At 33.8% G+C, this 15,696-nt stretch overlaps 1 protein-coding gene across 1 annotated transcript in view; it reads right to left on the minus strand.

The window, feature by feature from the left end:
- The window catches only part of LOC129228362 (glycerol-3-phosphate acyltransferase 3-like), a 56,904-nt gene that overhangs the window by 17,336 nt on the left and 23,872 nt on the right, over window positions 1-15,696 (minus strand). Inside the window, exons 6-7 of the mRNA XM_054863041.1 lie at window positions 10,978-11,043; window positions 1,246-1,320 (exon numbers count right to left, since the gene is read on the minus strand). Coding sequence (XP_054719016.1) covers window positions 1,246-1,320; window positions 10,978-11,043 — 141 coding nt within the window. The remainder of the gene's footprint in view (window positions 1-1,245; window positions 1,321-10,977; window positions 11,044-15,696) is intronic.

Consider the following 15,696-nt stretch of genomic DNA (forward strand, 5'->3'; position numbering starts at 1 on the left):
GTATGACATATGTCGTCATACATCGTTTTCTTGGCGACGCTTTCTTGGTGCCAACAGGAAAAAGTCGCCAAGGGTGGGGTATATCACATCAGTTCCCAAAATTCGTTAATAAATAAATTTTTCACTTTTGAAATGAACTGCACTTAAGTTTGTCCATTAGTTCATTTTTCACTTCACGGAGCATTCTAGCAGAAAGAAATTAGGTCCAGAAAATTTGTCGCAGAAAGTAAAATAAAATTCTGCCACAGGGGTGGACACGTAAAGGTTTATATTTGATAAAAATATGATTCCATGTTTTCCAATGGATTCAAACGTGCAAGAGGTAATACTTCCTGCATGCTTGATGTACTTTTGAATTCATTGGAAGACCTGGAATCCTATTTTTTCAAATATAAAACTTGAAGTGGCCATTATTGAAGCACTGGCCACTACTACTGTGTTTACCTTAGATACTAAAAGTTTACTCTAGACAGGGGTGCCACCCCTCAAATTTTGCAAAGCCCCTCAAAAAGGAGAAAAATACCCCTAAAAGCACCCCTTCCCTAAAAATTTCAATGGTGCAGTCACACCATGATCCCCCCCCCCCCAGGTGGGCACCCCTGTAGAACTGTAGTAAAATACTAATATTTCGTGTGCTATGTATGTGGCATCAAATAAACACAAAAATTAGCCAGACATTCAAAGAATTCAGCATGTAAAATCCAAATGAAGATGATTTTGAACATTTCAATTGAAAACAAATGCTTGAAGTATTGAAAATAAATACCAAGTACTTTCAAATTGACATTGTTTATCGGTTTTGTCTCTTTATAGTGGTGGTTACTACAGGAACAATTATTGCTGCTGGGTTTGAAAGTTTTTTAAGTAGCAGCTAAAAGAATTGGCGATAATATATATTTCAATGATTATAAATTATTCAATTGTCCTATGAAGTAATTCATGAATATTTTGAAGTTTTTATTGCTGTTTGATTCTTTTAATTTCAAGATACTGTATAAAAAGTGCCTTTATGGCCTGAAAACTGCAAAATCCTAAAATCTGCACAACCACTTCTCCCAAAGTGGTGCGGATTTTTGACCCTCCTCTGTATATATATTATACAACCGAGATTCGTGCAATCGTTGCTTTTCATCTGTGATACGAAATTTTTAGCAATTTAAATAGCATAAATTATAATCGCAAACATAACAGAAAAATCTTATCATTTGAATATACTATTAAGAAAGGGAAAATAAATCATTTTACCTGCCCTCTGGTAAACAACCAACAATGGACGTACACAAAAGAAGCCAACACACACCAAAAAATGTTATGAGACATCTAAATAGAAAATATGTTAGAAGTTAATATCCATTTAAAAATTTCTAACAATACATTATTACATGAAATACACCGCCAGCTCAGTCATTTCCAGCCGAGGACTGCAGTTTCGTGCTTATTAGCACTCATCAGCCCGGCATAGGAAAGTGACTGAGCTGGAGACAGAAAACCTCTTAAGGAAGCCAAGAGTGCCAAACAAACTGGTAGCTAATACAGAATTAGCACTGACAGACGAGTGACTGAAGCAATGGTTCAGTTCAACTCGAATTTTGAAGGCAAGGCTGGCGGTGTATTTCACGTATTTCTGTCTTAGCCCTGGCTATAGGGCTGCAACTTACTGAATACATTATTAGTTTTCATTTTAAAACCAAATGAAAAATTTGCATTTTGGACATGTATCTAATGAAAACAGATAAAATGCGATGAAACTTTTGATCTTTGTAAATAGGAATACATGTATGCTTTTTCAAGGGCAATTATGATACCCCTGGAGCAATTTCAACCAAACTGACACACATATAACAATAATAAAAGAAATACTTTAGGGAATTGTTTGACATATCTAGCTATTATAGGACAGAGTGGTAAGAGAGAGAAAACAGCCAAGGCTTAAGATGGTTAAGTTAAACCTTATAATTTAAAAAGGTTTTAAAAAGACAGAATTTAAAAGTTTTTTTTAATTGTATGTTTGATTTAAAAGTGACTTGTAAATTTTAATGGTAATTTTGCTTGACCAGGTTGGGTATTACAGTCATGTTTTTAACAATTTTATGGCTATATTTCTGCAGGTAACAATATGCCTGACGTGGAAACAAAATGAGCCAATTAAGCCAAAGAAGACTGTGTTTGTTCTGTTTTAGCTCATAGCACATAGTATCCATTGAGGTTAGAATTGGACAATTTTTAACTTGAATACAAAAACATTGTATGTATGTGCTCAAAGGTTACATGAATTTGCAGTGTGTGAAAAATCCTGTAATGATTAGAACTAGCAGTAAGTTACCACCCCTAAGCCAGGGCTAAGTTAGAACTACATGCAATATACAAGACAGCCCAGTTATCACATCCAGAAACTGCAGTTTCATTCTTATTAGAACTCATCAGTCTGGATTAGTGATTGAGCTGGAGGCAGATGTCATCTGGTCAAAGCTGAGGGTGCCAACAAACTGGTAAATAAAGTACATTTATCTCACTAGGGAGTGTCTGCAGCATGGTGCTGTTCGACTGGAGAATTGAAGGCAAAGCTCTTATTGAGGTCATCTTTAAAACATAATGTAATAAACTAGATTGTCAACTGTATCAAACAATGTAAACATGATTTCTGTAAGTTGAATTGTTTTTGTTCTACATCCCTTTACCCCTTTACAAAATACTTATACCTTTTGCGCCACCCTGTATAAGAAACGCTTCAATTGCCAAAGTGATTATGTAGAGAAGTAGCCTTAATTGTACCTTACTTTTGACAATAAAATTATGTTTTTGCATCAATCTTTCTTTCTTCCATAACTAATCAAAGGTTGAAAAAAAAAAAAAGCTTTTGTACTGCAGCACATAAATTATATTAACTGTCAAAGCAAACTTCAACCTACAACAAAAATGACTTTTTCATCACTGAAGGGGAAGTCTTCCAAACTTGGAAGCAAAAATTCCTATAAGACAACTTCTGTATCAAAGATTTACTAAAATCTGTTCTCTCAGACTTTCAAGCCAAAAACATTTTCCGAAAGTCCAGACGCTCAGAGGAAAGACTTATAGCAATTTTCTCATCTTAACTTCTCATATCTATACTAATATTATAAAGAGAGAGCAGATTTTTGTGCGTTTATAAGTTCGAGGTAATCTCAGGAACCACTGCACCTGCAAAATTACTTCACTATGTGAAAGGTGGAATCTTATTGAGTGACATAGGCTATAAATTATGCATATATGTCTTTATACTATTTCTTAAAACTAATAAGCTCTCTTCGCTACCGGTTTATGTTTCGTACTCTTTTGTTCTTATATACGTAACAGCAGATCCCAATCGCTCTGCATCCGAAATGACAAAATGATTGAAGGTTATCCTTAAACTGAAGGCTGAGGGATGGGCACATGTGGAAGATAAAAATATCCCAATGCCAGCAGGAGAACCACCAAAACTTTTTCCTGTATTTGAAGCTGCAGAAGATTGGGTTTGACTCATTCTTTTGGCCTAGGAAAAACCATTTACGTAAACCGGTCTGTTACTGAAGCATAAACAATGTTTCAAAATTAAATAAAATATACCTGCAATTCTCTTTGGGAAAATGAGTTTTTGAAGACAAGTAGTGTAGATAGATGATAATAATTCCGTGTTTCTGAAAGTTGTAATTTTGCATGCATTCAATTAAGTACATTTAGTTTAGAAAATTATTAACAGGAAGAGTAATTGCACACAATTACTGTACTTTCAAAGTTAAGAGTTGAAAAAACAACGAATAAAAAGCAGGGGATAGGAAAGAATTTGACAAAAAGAACAAAATAAATAAAAAATATTTGCGGAACTCTTCTTCATGATGACCCTATTTAAGCATTTGAAAACGATATACTAAACTAGTATAGATCACAAATATCTCATCAGAAGGAAATTGTAAGAAAAAGAGGGGGCGGGGGTGCATATGAAAAAAGCAAACGAGTACGACAATGGATACGTAACAATATCGAACGATGTAATGATGGAAACGAGTACAACATTTTATAAGGCATTCCAAGCTTGAGAAAGACTCACTTAGTAGAATATACAATATTCATTCTAATAGCTAATCTGAATTAGGTAATCAGATTAGGTAATCAGTTCATTTAAAATATTTTTGTGGTTCTACACATTTACAAAGTCGACTAACAGATAAACATCCTGCCTACCTCTTAGGGGTGCGACATTGATGTCGATGTTTTGGAAACATCAATGTTTCTCCTTCGATGTTTTTGGACCATCGATGTTTTGGTTTCGATGTTGATGTTTTTGCATTTTAATTGAAAATTATCATAAAGTTTGCTCCAATTTTCACCCTAGATAATTAAGTTTACTTATAGAGTTGCCAAAAAAAACTTTTTTTTGCACCCATTTTATAAAATCAATTTTCTGTGTCACTACACGATAGTAAAAGATTGACTAGAGAGTGGGGAAGAGGTCAAAGTTATTGGAAGAACTTAACACCGGTAGTCTGGTGACAGAACTTGCAGTCTATTTCAAGGCTTCAGATCTTAAAATAAAGGGATATCCTACACCTTACTAAGGTGAAAAATTATAACTGGTAAGAGAGAGTTGGTAAAAGTTGCTTTAAAATATTTGATAGTGATGGCAATTTCTGTTCCATCGGAAAGAGATGTTTCTCTGACTGGTGGGAGTCTGCGAAAAGCGAAATGCGTTTCTGGGGGACAAAGTAAACAAACTTCTTTTTCTCCAAACTGTCAACACCATTATTCAGGGTTACTTATCGACTTCCCCCAACAAATCGTCCTTCTAATACTTACTATTTGTGTTAAATTATTAACTAACAGTACAACAGATATTTCTTGCTCTTAAAAATAATTGTTAGAATTAATTTTGTATTTTAAAAATAATTAGCACAACTTTTTCTCAACTGGCGGTAAGTGCTATGATACATTTTTCTTAAATTCTTTTTTGATGTAAATTTACTTTTAGTTTCATTCAGTTTGAAAATATTTCCTTATTACTATAACTAGTTGTATTAATTGGTGCTTGTCTTATTATCAATTTTTGCCGTACTATAATACCAAGATGTTGCAAAATTATTCTTATTAATTTATATTCATGATTTGAGGTTCAGTATTTTCAATATATTCGAATACGTATTCTTTTGTATTGCTTAAATTAGTGTAGTATATTCAAAAATGTATGTTATACATTGATAAAAAGATAGATGTTTTAAAACATCTATGTTTTTTGGTGGTTGTATCAAAAACATCAATGTTTTAATTTCTAACATCGATGTTTTGAAACATCGATGTTTTGCCATCGATGTCGTACCTCTACTACCTATCAAGCAGGATATATAGAACTCGGTCTTATAGACGGCGACATATCTCGGAAAATAACCTTAGTTTATACATGTAACTTTCTGACTCAACTCCTAAACTCAGATAATTGTTTACAACTATTTTAACTTTTATGTCAACTTTTAAACAATACTGCTTTATGGCAAACATTTGAAAAAGATCTCTTTGGCGACATAGTGCAAGGAGAGCATCAGCAGAAATACTTTGATTGTGGTTTTCAAGGGCTCTTGCGCCATAAAAATCAAAGAAACCAACCGAGGTCAAGCAATATAAATATTAAAGGCAAAATTTGTGAATGAGGCAGACACTCAACAGGGGACTTTTGTTTGTCACTGCCGCAGAGAATGAACGAAAACATTCTATTGAAATATGATTGGTACATGAAAACCAGGAACTTAAATTAATGTTGATCGGCATACCCAGTAGGACTGGAAAAAATTTATTCAACACTGTCAAAAATTAACCAACAGGCTTCTGCGATGTTTTTTTACAGAACTGCAGGGAATTTAATTAGAGGTATAAAAATAAACAGTTTCACATTTAAACTATTTTAAATATCTCCTACAGAAAGACTCCGTATTTGTCACAAGAAAAAAACAGGCTATTGGGAGAATTTCTTTAATAGGATACTCCTCTGGCCTTCTCTTCATGCTTCTAAAATTAAAGATGATATCCTAATAATTTTATTGCACAACTTTAGTTTGTCTAATCTCTTCAATAGAATTCAACCCCAATGTAATTCACTACGGAATAATATGATTTCGAGTATTGTTCTTACTGCACCAGCAGCAGATCATTTGGCTCATATTCCTTGCATCCCCTTAGTCTCCGTATATTTTCTTTTCCAATTTAATCGATTGCAATACCAAAATTTCTTATGCCATTACTATCATCAAACGTACAACCATACGATACATAGTGCAAGGTTACATTTGGGAAAATTGTATTGTTCATTGGGAATTATATGTTGGTCTCTCTTGATCTGGAAATACAAATACAAATACAAATGTGACGACCAGCAACAGGCTCTGGGCCCAGCTAGGCTGGTCCTAGTCAATTAATTAGTCCCCAATGAAGATCAATGGCCCTCTTAAAGCTATCCACTCCCTTGCTCATTACTGCCTCTTCCGGTAAACTATTCCAAGTGCCCACGACCCTGCTAAAGTAGTAGTTTTTCCTGATTTCCAAGTTAGCCTGAGATTTAAATAGCTTAAAACAATGACCCCTTGTCCTGCTTTCCCCGCAAAAATTTAATCCATTTACATCTTTCATTTTGATAAATTTAAATAACTGAATCATGTCCCCTCTGACTCTCCTTCGCTCCAGGCTATACATGTTAAGCCTATTAAGTCTGGTATCATAATCTAAATCTGAGAGTCCCCTTATTAATTTAGTTACCCTTCTTTGAACCCTTTCCAATACAAAAATATCTTTCTTCAGATAAGGCGACCAAAACTGAACAGCATACTCCAAATGAGGTCTTACTAAACTCCTATATAAAGGCAGAAGAACTTTCTTAGATTTGTTTGAAATAGATCTATTGATAAACCCAAGCATTTTGTTGGCTTTGTTACTAGCAATACTGCACTGTTGACTAAACTTGAAGTCCTGATTTATAAAGATACCCAGATCCATAACATTCTCTGCCTGATTTATGACTGAACCCTGTAAACGATATCTCATACGCTTATTTCCATGACCTAAGTGTAGCACTTGACATTTCCCTATATTAACTGCCATACCCCATTTATCTGCCCACTTAGTAATATGATCTAAATCCTCTTGCAGCTGTTTTATTTGTTCTTCATTTTCGACAATCCCCATAACTTTTACATTGTCGGCAAAACAATTCATGCTTCCAGAAATATTTTCATTGATGTCATTCATAAATATAATAAACAAAAGAAACCCTAAAACTGATCCCTGAGGAACCCCACTAAAAACATCACTCCAATTAGAATGATTTCCTCTCACAACTACTCTTTGCTTCCTACCAGTAAGCCAATTTCTAAACCAAAGTAAAGTTTTTCTTCCTATTCCTATGTCAGCTAACTTGCTGAGAAGAGCAACATGCGGTACCTTGTCAAAAGCTTTTTGAAAATCAATATAAACAACATCCACACATTTTTGTTGTCTAAAGCTGAGGTAACCTTGTCGTAGAAATGCAATAAATTAGTAGTACAGGATTTACCTTTCCTGAAACCATACTGCAAACTAGTCAACAGACTATTAGTCTCTAAGAACTTCATGATCTTAATTTTGATCAAAGTTTCGAAAATCTTACAAATCACCAAAGTCAAACTTACAGGTCTATAATTCCCAGCAATACCTTAAGACCCCTTCCTGAAGAGTGGTGTAATGTTAGCCAGCTTCCAGTCCTCTGGCACCGTCCCCGAGTTAGAAGAAGCATTGAAAATATTCAAAATAACATCCACTAATTCCTCTGCACATTCAACTAAAATTTTTGGATAAATATTATCTGGTCCCGGAGCTTTAGTTGCTTTAATCTTTTTCAAATGAAATAAAACCTCCTCCCTGGATAATACAAAATCCTCAAGCTGTATAATAGCTTGTGTCTTGTTAGTGTCAACTGTTGAGATACAGTTATCGTTAAACACACTGGAAAAAAAAGTTATTTAGAACATTTGCAATATCTCTATCGTTATGGATTAAATTTCCATACTCATCAACCAAAGGCCCAATTTGACTGTTTCGAGCTTTCCCAGAATTAGCGTAAGCAAAAAACCTCTTAGGGTTCCCATCAATGTCATCTGCCAGCCTTTGCTCCAATTCCCTTTTCTGAATCCGTACCAAATACTTAAAATTTCGCCTTGCCTTACCATACTGGAGCCTCTCCGCACTCTGACCAGTTTCTTTAAACTGACGAAAAGTGCCTTGCTTATAATTAAGAGCTTCTTTCGTCTCCCTGGAGAACCACATGGGCCAAATTTTGGTACTAACACCTTTTCTCCTAAATGGAACATAGTCCCCAACCGTTTTAGCAAGTTTATCCTTAAATTCCGTCCATTGCTGATCTACGTCGCTATTTTCCAATCCTGACGAAAAAACCTCTTTCAAGCTCTGCCTAAGTGCAACAAAATCAGTGTTTCTGAAATTGGGCACAAACCTAAAATTATCATCTTTGCACACTTCAAATTCAACCCGCAACCTAATGCTGTTATGATCACTATCTCCAATATGCTCCCCTACACACAACCCCTGAACAAAACTACCTATGTCACAAAAAACTAGATCCAAAATCGCCTCCTCTCGAGTTCCCTGAGTTACAACTTGATCTAACAAACAGTCACCAATTACTTTTAAAAATTCTTCTTCTTTGCCATTACCAGGATAAAAATTATTCCAATCAATACCCGGAAAATTGAAATACCCCATTATGATAACGGATCCCTTATTGGACATGTCACTAATAATACGGTACATCTGTTCATCTTGTCCCTGGTTTGAATTAGGTGGCCTATAAATGTTTCCAAAGCGTAGCTTTTTGCCCTTACTGCTCATCAACTCCAGCCAAACCATATCAATATCAGTAGGCTTATCATTTATGACCAATTCATTGCAAATAAAATTGTCTCTAACATAAAATAAAACCCCACCACCTCTTTTACCTACTCTATCCTGTCTGAACAAATTATACCCAGCAATATGTAATAACTCTGCATCAGATTCAGTAGCCCATGTCTCTGTAATTCCAATAACATCCAACTTCTCATCCATATGCTTTTCAATTCATTTATCTTGTTCCTAATACTGCGAGCATTGGTATAGAAAACTTTAAGCATGCCTAAGTTGCTTTTATTTAACACCCTGAAATTTCCTAAATTACAATTGTTAACATTACTACTCTTGTTCGTCACTTTATTTCCATTTCTAGCAATACCCAAAAAAATTTCATTCTCTCGATACCTGATGCTTGAACCATGCCCCCCATTCCAACTTATTTTTTTGACTCCGAAGCCCCTAAAATTAATCCACTAACCATTTTGACCCCTGTAGAGCTCAGATGCAGGCCATCCCTAGCAATCCAATCCCGTTTACAATGACTCCACACATCAATGAACCTGATACTGCACTTTTCGCAAATTGACTTCAGTAGCAAGTTCATACACCTCGCACGTTGATTTAGCCAACTCCTATGCACTCCATACCTGGAAAGCAAACCAACCACTTGGACATTCGTCGAAAAGCTGGTTGCTTTATCCAACAGGGATTCCCATTCCCTAGAAAACTCCTCATTTTTACTGTGGCCTACATCATTTGTTCCCACCCACAAAGTAAACATGTCCTCCTTATTCAATACTCCCTTCTTTTCAGCAACCATATTAACGTCTTTTACCCGAGCCCCTGGTAAGCAACACCTAGCCACCTTACGCTTTACTCTCCCAACTGTGTTACCCATCTCCCTTACCATAGAGTCCCCCAAAATTACACCCTTAGTTTCCCAATTTAACTCCTCATTTGAAACTTCCCCCTGAATCTCTGGAACATTTATACCCTCTACAACTGGCCTACACCCTAATGCTAACTGGGCTTCCAAAACTAGCATCTTAAGTCTTAAGTCTGAGAGTTCAGCACATTTAGTGCAAATATAATCCTCCTCAAAAACAGACTCATTTTCCCCCTTATACAGGCAGAACATATGACATAAATCACAAGAGATCCACCTGTCCCCCTTCCCACTCTTTACCTCTTTCATAATGCATATAACACCCATTTCTACTCGGTGAATATGTTCCAAAAGGCAAAACAGAAAGATAAAAATGCAAAAAAAAAAAAAAAAAAAAAAAAAAACACAGAATAAATACTAAAAACAGCAGTAAATAAACAGAGTTGCTACACCCAATAAAGCACACAAGATCAAAAACCAAGAGATCAATTGAGAGATCAGATGAAGTAAATCAATTTTTTTCAAACCTCACAAAAGTGAAAGAAAAAAATATTGCTTATGAAAATTTTTCAAATTAAATAGTACCTTTACAATATTTATTTAAGACAGTTTTTTTTAACTCGAACTGAGTCCCGATGGGCCTCTAGTACATACATATATATATATATATATATATATAAACAATTGACTACATAAATGAGTTTACTTTAAAGTTGCGATTAACAACATGAGCACACAGAGTCCAGTCAGAATATTTCAAGGTGTTCTGCTCACTTTACATAACGAATATAAAAAAAAAAGGCATGTCAGGGTAGGGGAACAAAGGCTATAAATTCTTCAAATAAAGAGGTTTAACTCTACCCATCCGTTGTTTATATATTCATTGATACATAATTTAGAAAACAACGTGTTGACTGATAAAATTTACATATCTGTTACAGTTCTGAATTCTGTTAGTTCTGAATTAAAGTATTTGAAAAAAATCAGCTTTTTAAATTGAAGCTGTATTTCTTTTTTTCATAAAAAATAAAATAAATTTATTATCAATAATCTTAATATTATCTTAAATGACAGGAAAAAACTAAAATTTAAGACAACACATTTAATTTGATTTATTCAAGTATAAATCTTTCTTCAAACTTTAGGTAAGAAAAAACAAATTTACAAATATGTTAAAAAAATAAAAGCTCAATACTTATATGTAAGCTTACCTGAGAGGGAATAAAATGCAATAACGGAGGAAAAAGCCGATCCCCCATATGCAGGTCAACCGAAGACTAGATGAGAAAAACAAAATCAGAAATGTATATACACAAATACAAACATGCAAAAATATTACATATAAATAAACACAAGCATGCATACAATTAAATAGAGCTAGTAACTTAGAGAGTGTTTTTTGTGAAATGCTGCGTTTAACAAAGGAATTGAGTAAAAAAAAAACTTTTTGTATATCTGAGTGTAGAAAATGTAATTTCAGTCTGATGAGAAAGAAAAAAATATCAAAAACAGAACTTTTGAAAATTCGTAGAAATTTTCTATGAATTTCTTTAACCCATTCTTTGCCCCGACCGATACAGGATCGGCCGCGCAGTTTGTGTTAATACTGCCCCGGCCGATTCGGGCTCGTCGCAAGAAAATGGTTCCTAACTGCCTCCGACGAACCTGTGTCGTCACGCCGTTTCTAGCAGTTTTTGCCTCGGCCGAATATGTGTCGGCGATCCTTCCAGGGGCAGAACCCTGTTATTGCACTTCTCTGTTGGGTTCTGGTGCTTTTAGGGGAGCGGTAATCAAGCTCTTTTCCTTAGACAAAAGGGACGTAACTTATAGTATTTCACGAAACTTGTTGTAATTTATTTTATTTTACTAAGATATTAACCTTTCAAGTACTCCTGGATGGGACACGTATAATGCTTCAAATAATCAGGCATTATATTTTTATCTTTTTGTGGAAGCTTTGTTTTTTGGCATTCTGGCATTTGAACTCCTGATGAACAAGTGTGAAAATATTTCCTTACACATTTAACAATATTTTTATGCCTGAATAAAGCAAATAAACAGATTTTTTTTTCTTGTTATCAAAAATCCACCTTCTTACACAAGCAACCTTCACTAAATTGTTCAAAATCCTCAAATTTTATAATTTATTTTACACAACATTTTTCAAAAATTATCTTACACATCTTAATTTTGTACTAGTATGTTTTTTTTTTTAATTATAATGTGTTTACTACGCTTTTTATTTATTTGTATACTCTTATTTTTTTTATTATTTATTTATTTTTAAATCGTGATATTTTCAAACTTAAATTTAAACTTTTTATATTCGCGGCATCCTTTAATGGATTTTTAGTGACATAGTTTTGAATATTTTTAATTTCACAAACAAAAATTATGACGACCGCATTGATTATACGTAATAGTTGACCATGCAAAACATAAAATATCTACTGCAGTACAAATGAAATGATAATATCTTGAGTTCTTTTCGCTTTACTCTTACGAAACGAAACATTCCTTTTCTCCCTTTCTTTTTCAGATTTTATTTATTGTTTTAAAATAGCTCCAATGTTTTAATTGCACCTTCTTTTATGAGATTTTGAAAATAGAAATAAAATAATTGGTTTCTTTTCAATAATCAAGTTGCTTTAATTAGTAAATAATCCTATGAAACTAACTAAAATTTATCCAAATATGTTTTAAAATAAGAAAAACAATCCGACTCGATTTCAAGCAAGCTTTTCTTTTTTTTCCTTCTGAAGATATGTTCTCAAATACAAGCAGTAAAGCTTGCTTTGAAATTCCTTTCTGATTCAAACTGTTTTGTTGTAAGAAAATAATGTGGAAGGGTTGACCGCAAGCCACCAAGGGGGACATCTCCTTAGGGAATCCGCCCAGGCAGTCTCTATTACTCCTCTCTCAGCTGGGGGCTTTTAGTTGCATGCACAAAAGTATCCTTTAGGGAAATAGGGGATTAGCCGCAAGTTTTGATCTTTTGTAATCATTTATCTTTAAAATACTTCCCACGCTAGAGCAACTGATATCTGGACACTCAGAAGGGATTTAAAAGTCATCGCAATTACAATAAAAGAACCGAAAAGCAAAGAGATGTCTCTGTGTTTATTGGTCGTTTTGAAGGGTCACAATGTATCAAAAGGCACCGAAGAATACTTTTTATCCGCTTAGAAAATCATTCCCACAGTTAAAGCGTTTTTGTCCATTCAAATCCCTTGCTCACAGATTGGATTGATCAGTCAATTGTTTGAAGAATGTTTTGTTGAGCCCTTTTGAAAGGTAGATCATCTTACATTTAACAGTTTTGATTTCTTAAGTGTATAAAAAGAAAAGAATGATATACTGAGATAAAAGCAAAAAGAAAAATAAATCAATAAAATAATTAGTGTTATAAAAATAATTGCTTTTCGTCTTATCCGCTATTGTTTATTATTTTCCCGTTATGTACTGTGTAAATTTAATGAATATTTCAGCACATATTAGCAACCTTGTATTTTATTGCACTATTTAATTCAGTGCCAAAAAAAACTAATAAAGCGAAGCGATTTTCGAATGCAAGCTGAACAGCAAAAACATTAAAATCCCGAGAGCAAAATGAGGAGAAAAGCGCTATTACAACGTAGCAAAAAGCAACTCCGTTCGTTATCTGCGGCATGCGCGTTAAGGGGTTTCGGGCTGATCATGGGATGGGTTAAAAAACCTTTACTGTTTCTATTCTTATAATGATCATTTTAGTATTGTCTACATTTTTTTCTAAATTCATCCAGCAAAAAGTATAAGAGCGTCTTATCTGAACTTCAAGTGTGTAATTAGAGAGAACACTGCCTTCTTCAAAACCTAAACATGCATATTTAAAAAAAAAATTCTTCAATGCAGAAATAGACACAAGCTTAACACATTGTCGATAGCATTATAGTATGTCACCACTACAAGGTGATCTAAGTTCTTTCTTTTCAGACTATATTTTTTTATATTTAGGGGTTTCATTTCTTTCTGGGTCCAGGAGTTTGTAAGGAGCGTACAAACTCACTTAAGACTTTGAAGCGGAGTCAAGTTAACTGAAATAGCTCAAAAATACCTTGGATGACTGTAACTACTTAACACAAATGTGCGAACAAAACAAAAATTATTTTCTATAGGATAAAAAAAAGAGAAAAAACTTTAGCACTACTAGACATAGTTAAATAAAAAGAAATTCTCACAAATAACTAAATTACTTCAATATTTTAATATCATAAGCATTATTCTTTTCTTTCAGGCATATTTATGCATAAAAAATACTGAAGAGTGGCATAATAGTTTAACTCAAATTGATCAGACACCTTAAACATGTCCTACTTAGACAAATACAGTGAAGCACCGTTTATATGTTTTTGAAAGGACTGTATGAAAAAGTGTACAAATGAAAAAAAAAATATACTAGGTATAGGTTAATGCGTATTCGACTCTGCAGGTACCAATTAATGTGTATTAGACTCTACAGGGACTAATTAAAAAAACGTATAAAAGAGAAACATATGCACTGTGCTTCACTGTACTTTAATTCTTGGTCGCTCTGCCTCTCCCCTTTTCCAAAGGAAATTTGTTTTGTCCCCTTCTGTTTTCTCTCACTGGTTACGGGAGAAAGTAGAATTTATTCTTGGGAAATTTCTTTAAATTAGATTTTCCAATTTTTCATTCTTTATAAAGCTAAAAATATTTGTTGTTAATCTTTCACTGAAGAAAATAAATACATAAATAAATAAATGTACAAAAGCAAGTGAAGGGCACAGTAATATTAAAATTTAAAAAAAAGAAATTATCCTTATATATTATTTCTGTAGCCTGTTTTTGGTTTCTACGCGAGATTTTCCTCAATTCTTGATCGATTTCTTTGATTTACACCTTATTTTAAAGCTTATCGTGCAGGCTACTGACGAAAAATAGACCCACGGTCTAAAAAATTTTTTTCGGGCAAAAAAACCTGTTTTAAAGAACCAGAATGAGGTTTTCGGTTAAATTTATAACTTTAACCTGCACTGTTACCGACAGAGCTGAATAGCTTGATCGGCAGAGCGTTCGACTGGTAACCAGAAGAATGTGTGTTCGGGCCCACGTCCGGACAATCTGCATCAAAAAATTAGAAAAATATCGCCAATTACATGAACAATGAATAACAAATATAAGGGAATACATGAGGTAGAAACGCTCCTAGCTGTTATGAAAACTTGATGCAACACGGAGCTAAATTGATACTCAGTTGTAAGGTGTTTTTTTTTAAGCTTTGGCTCCAGGAAGAAAATTAAAGCATAATGTAAGAGAAAATATAAGTATCAGGTTTAAGATTTCAAACTACATTGGAATTGTTTTTTGTTCAGTAAAATATAATAAATCGTATGTTAAAATATAGATTCATTTAATGAGTTTTTGACTCTTTGTACAAATAAAAAAATACTACCTCAATTTAAAGGTTATTATATATATTTTTCTTCTTTTTGCAAAAAAAAAAAAAAAAACAAATAGCATATCACATTTTTACTACATTTGAAAAGCCACGCTTAAAAAAGAACTTAGTTCAAATTATTTTGTATTTGCCGAGGTTTTGTTGCTGATGTCTTCAAATTACATGCCTTCTCTTGTGCGCTTACTTTTTTCCGTTTACTTTTTTTGGTTTATTTTCATAATATTCTTTCTTTGAAATTTTTAAAGAGCGAAATGCCTTATGAAACGATTCGAAGTACAGTGCGGAGTTCCGCACTTGTGGACTAGTATGCATTTAATGCACTTACGTCAAAAGAAGGAAAGGGGTTGAAATTGCACATGTACATATGAGGCAGTGAGAAGCAAAGGGATGCAAGTGGACATTTTGAAGGTTTTGAGTAAAATGCGTTTAAAGATCAGATCCTAGGTAGGCTTTCATTGAAATTTTTTTCTAA

This window comes from Uloborus diversus, chromosome 8 (genome assembly GCF_026930045.1).
Source record: "Uloborus diversus isolate 005 chromosome 8, Udiv.v.3.1, whole genome shotgun sequence".
Taxonomy (NCBI): Eukaryota; Metazoa; Arthropoda; class Arachnida; order Araneae; family Uloboridae; genus Uloborus; species Uloborus diversus.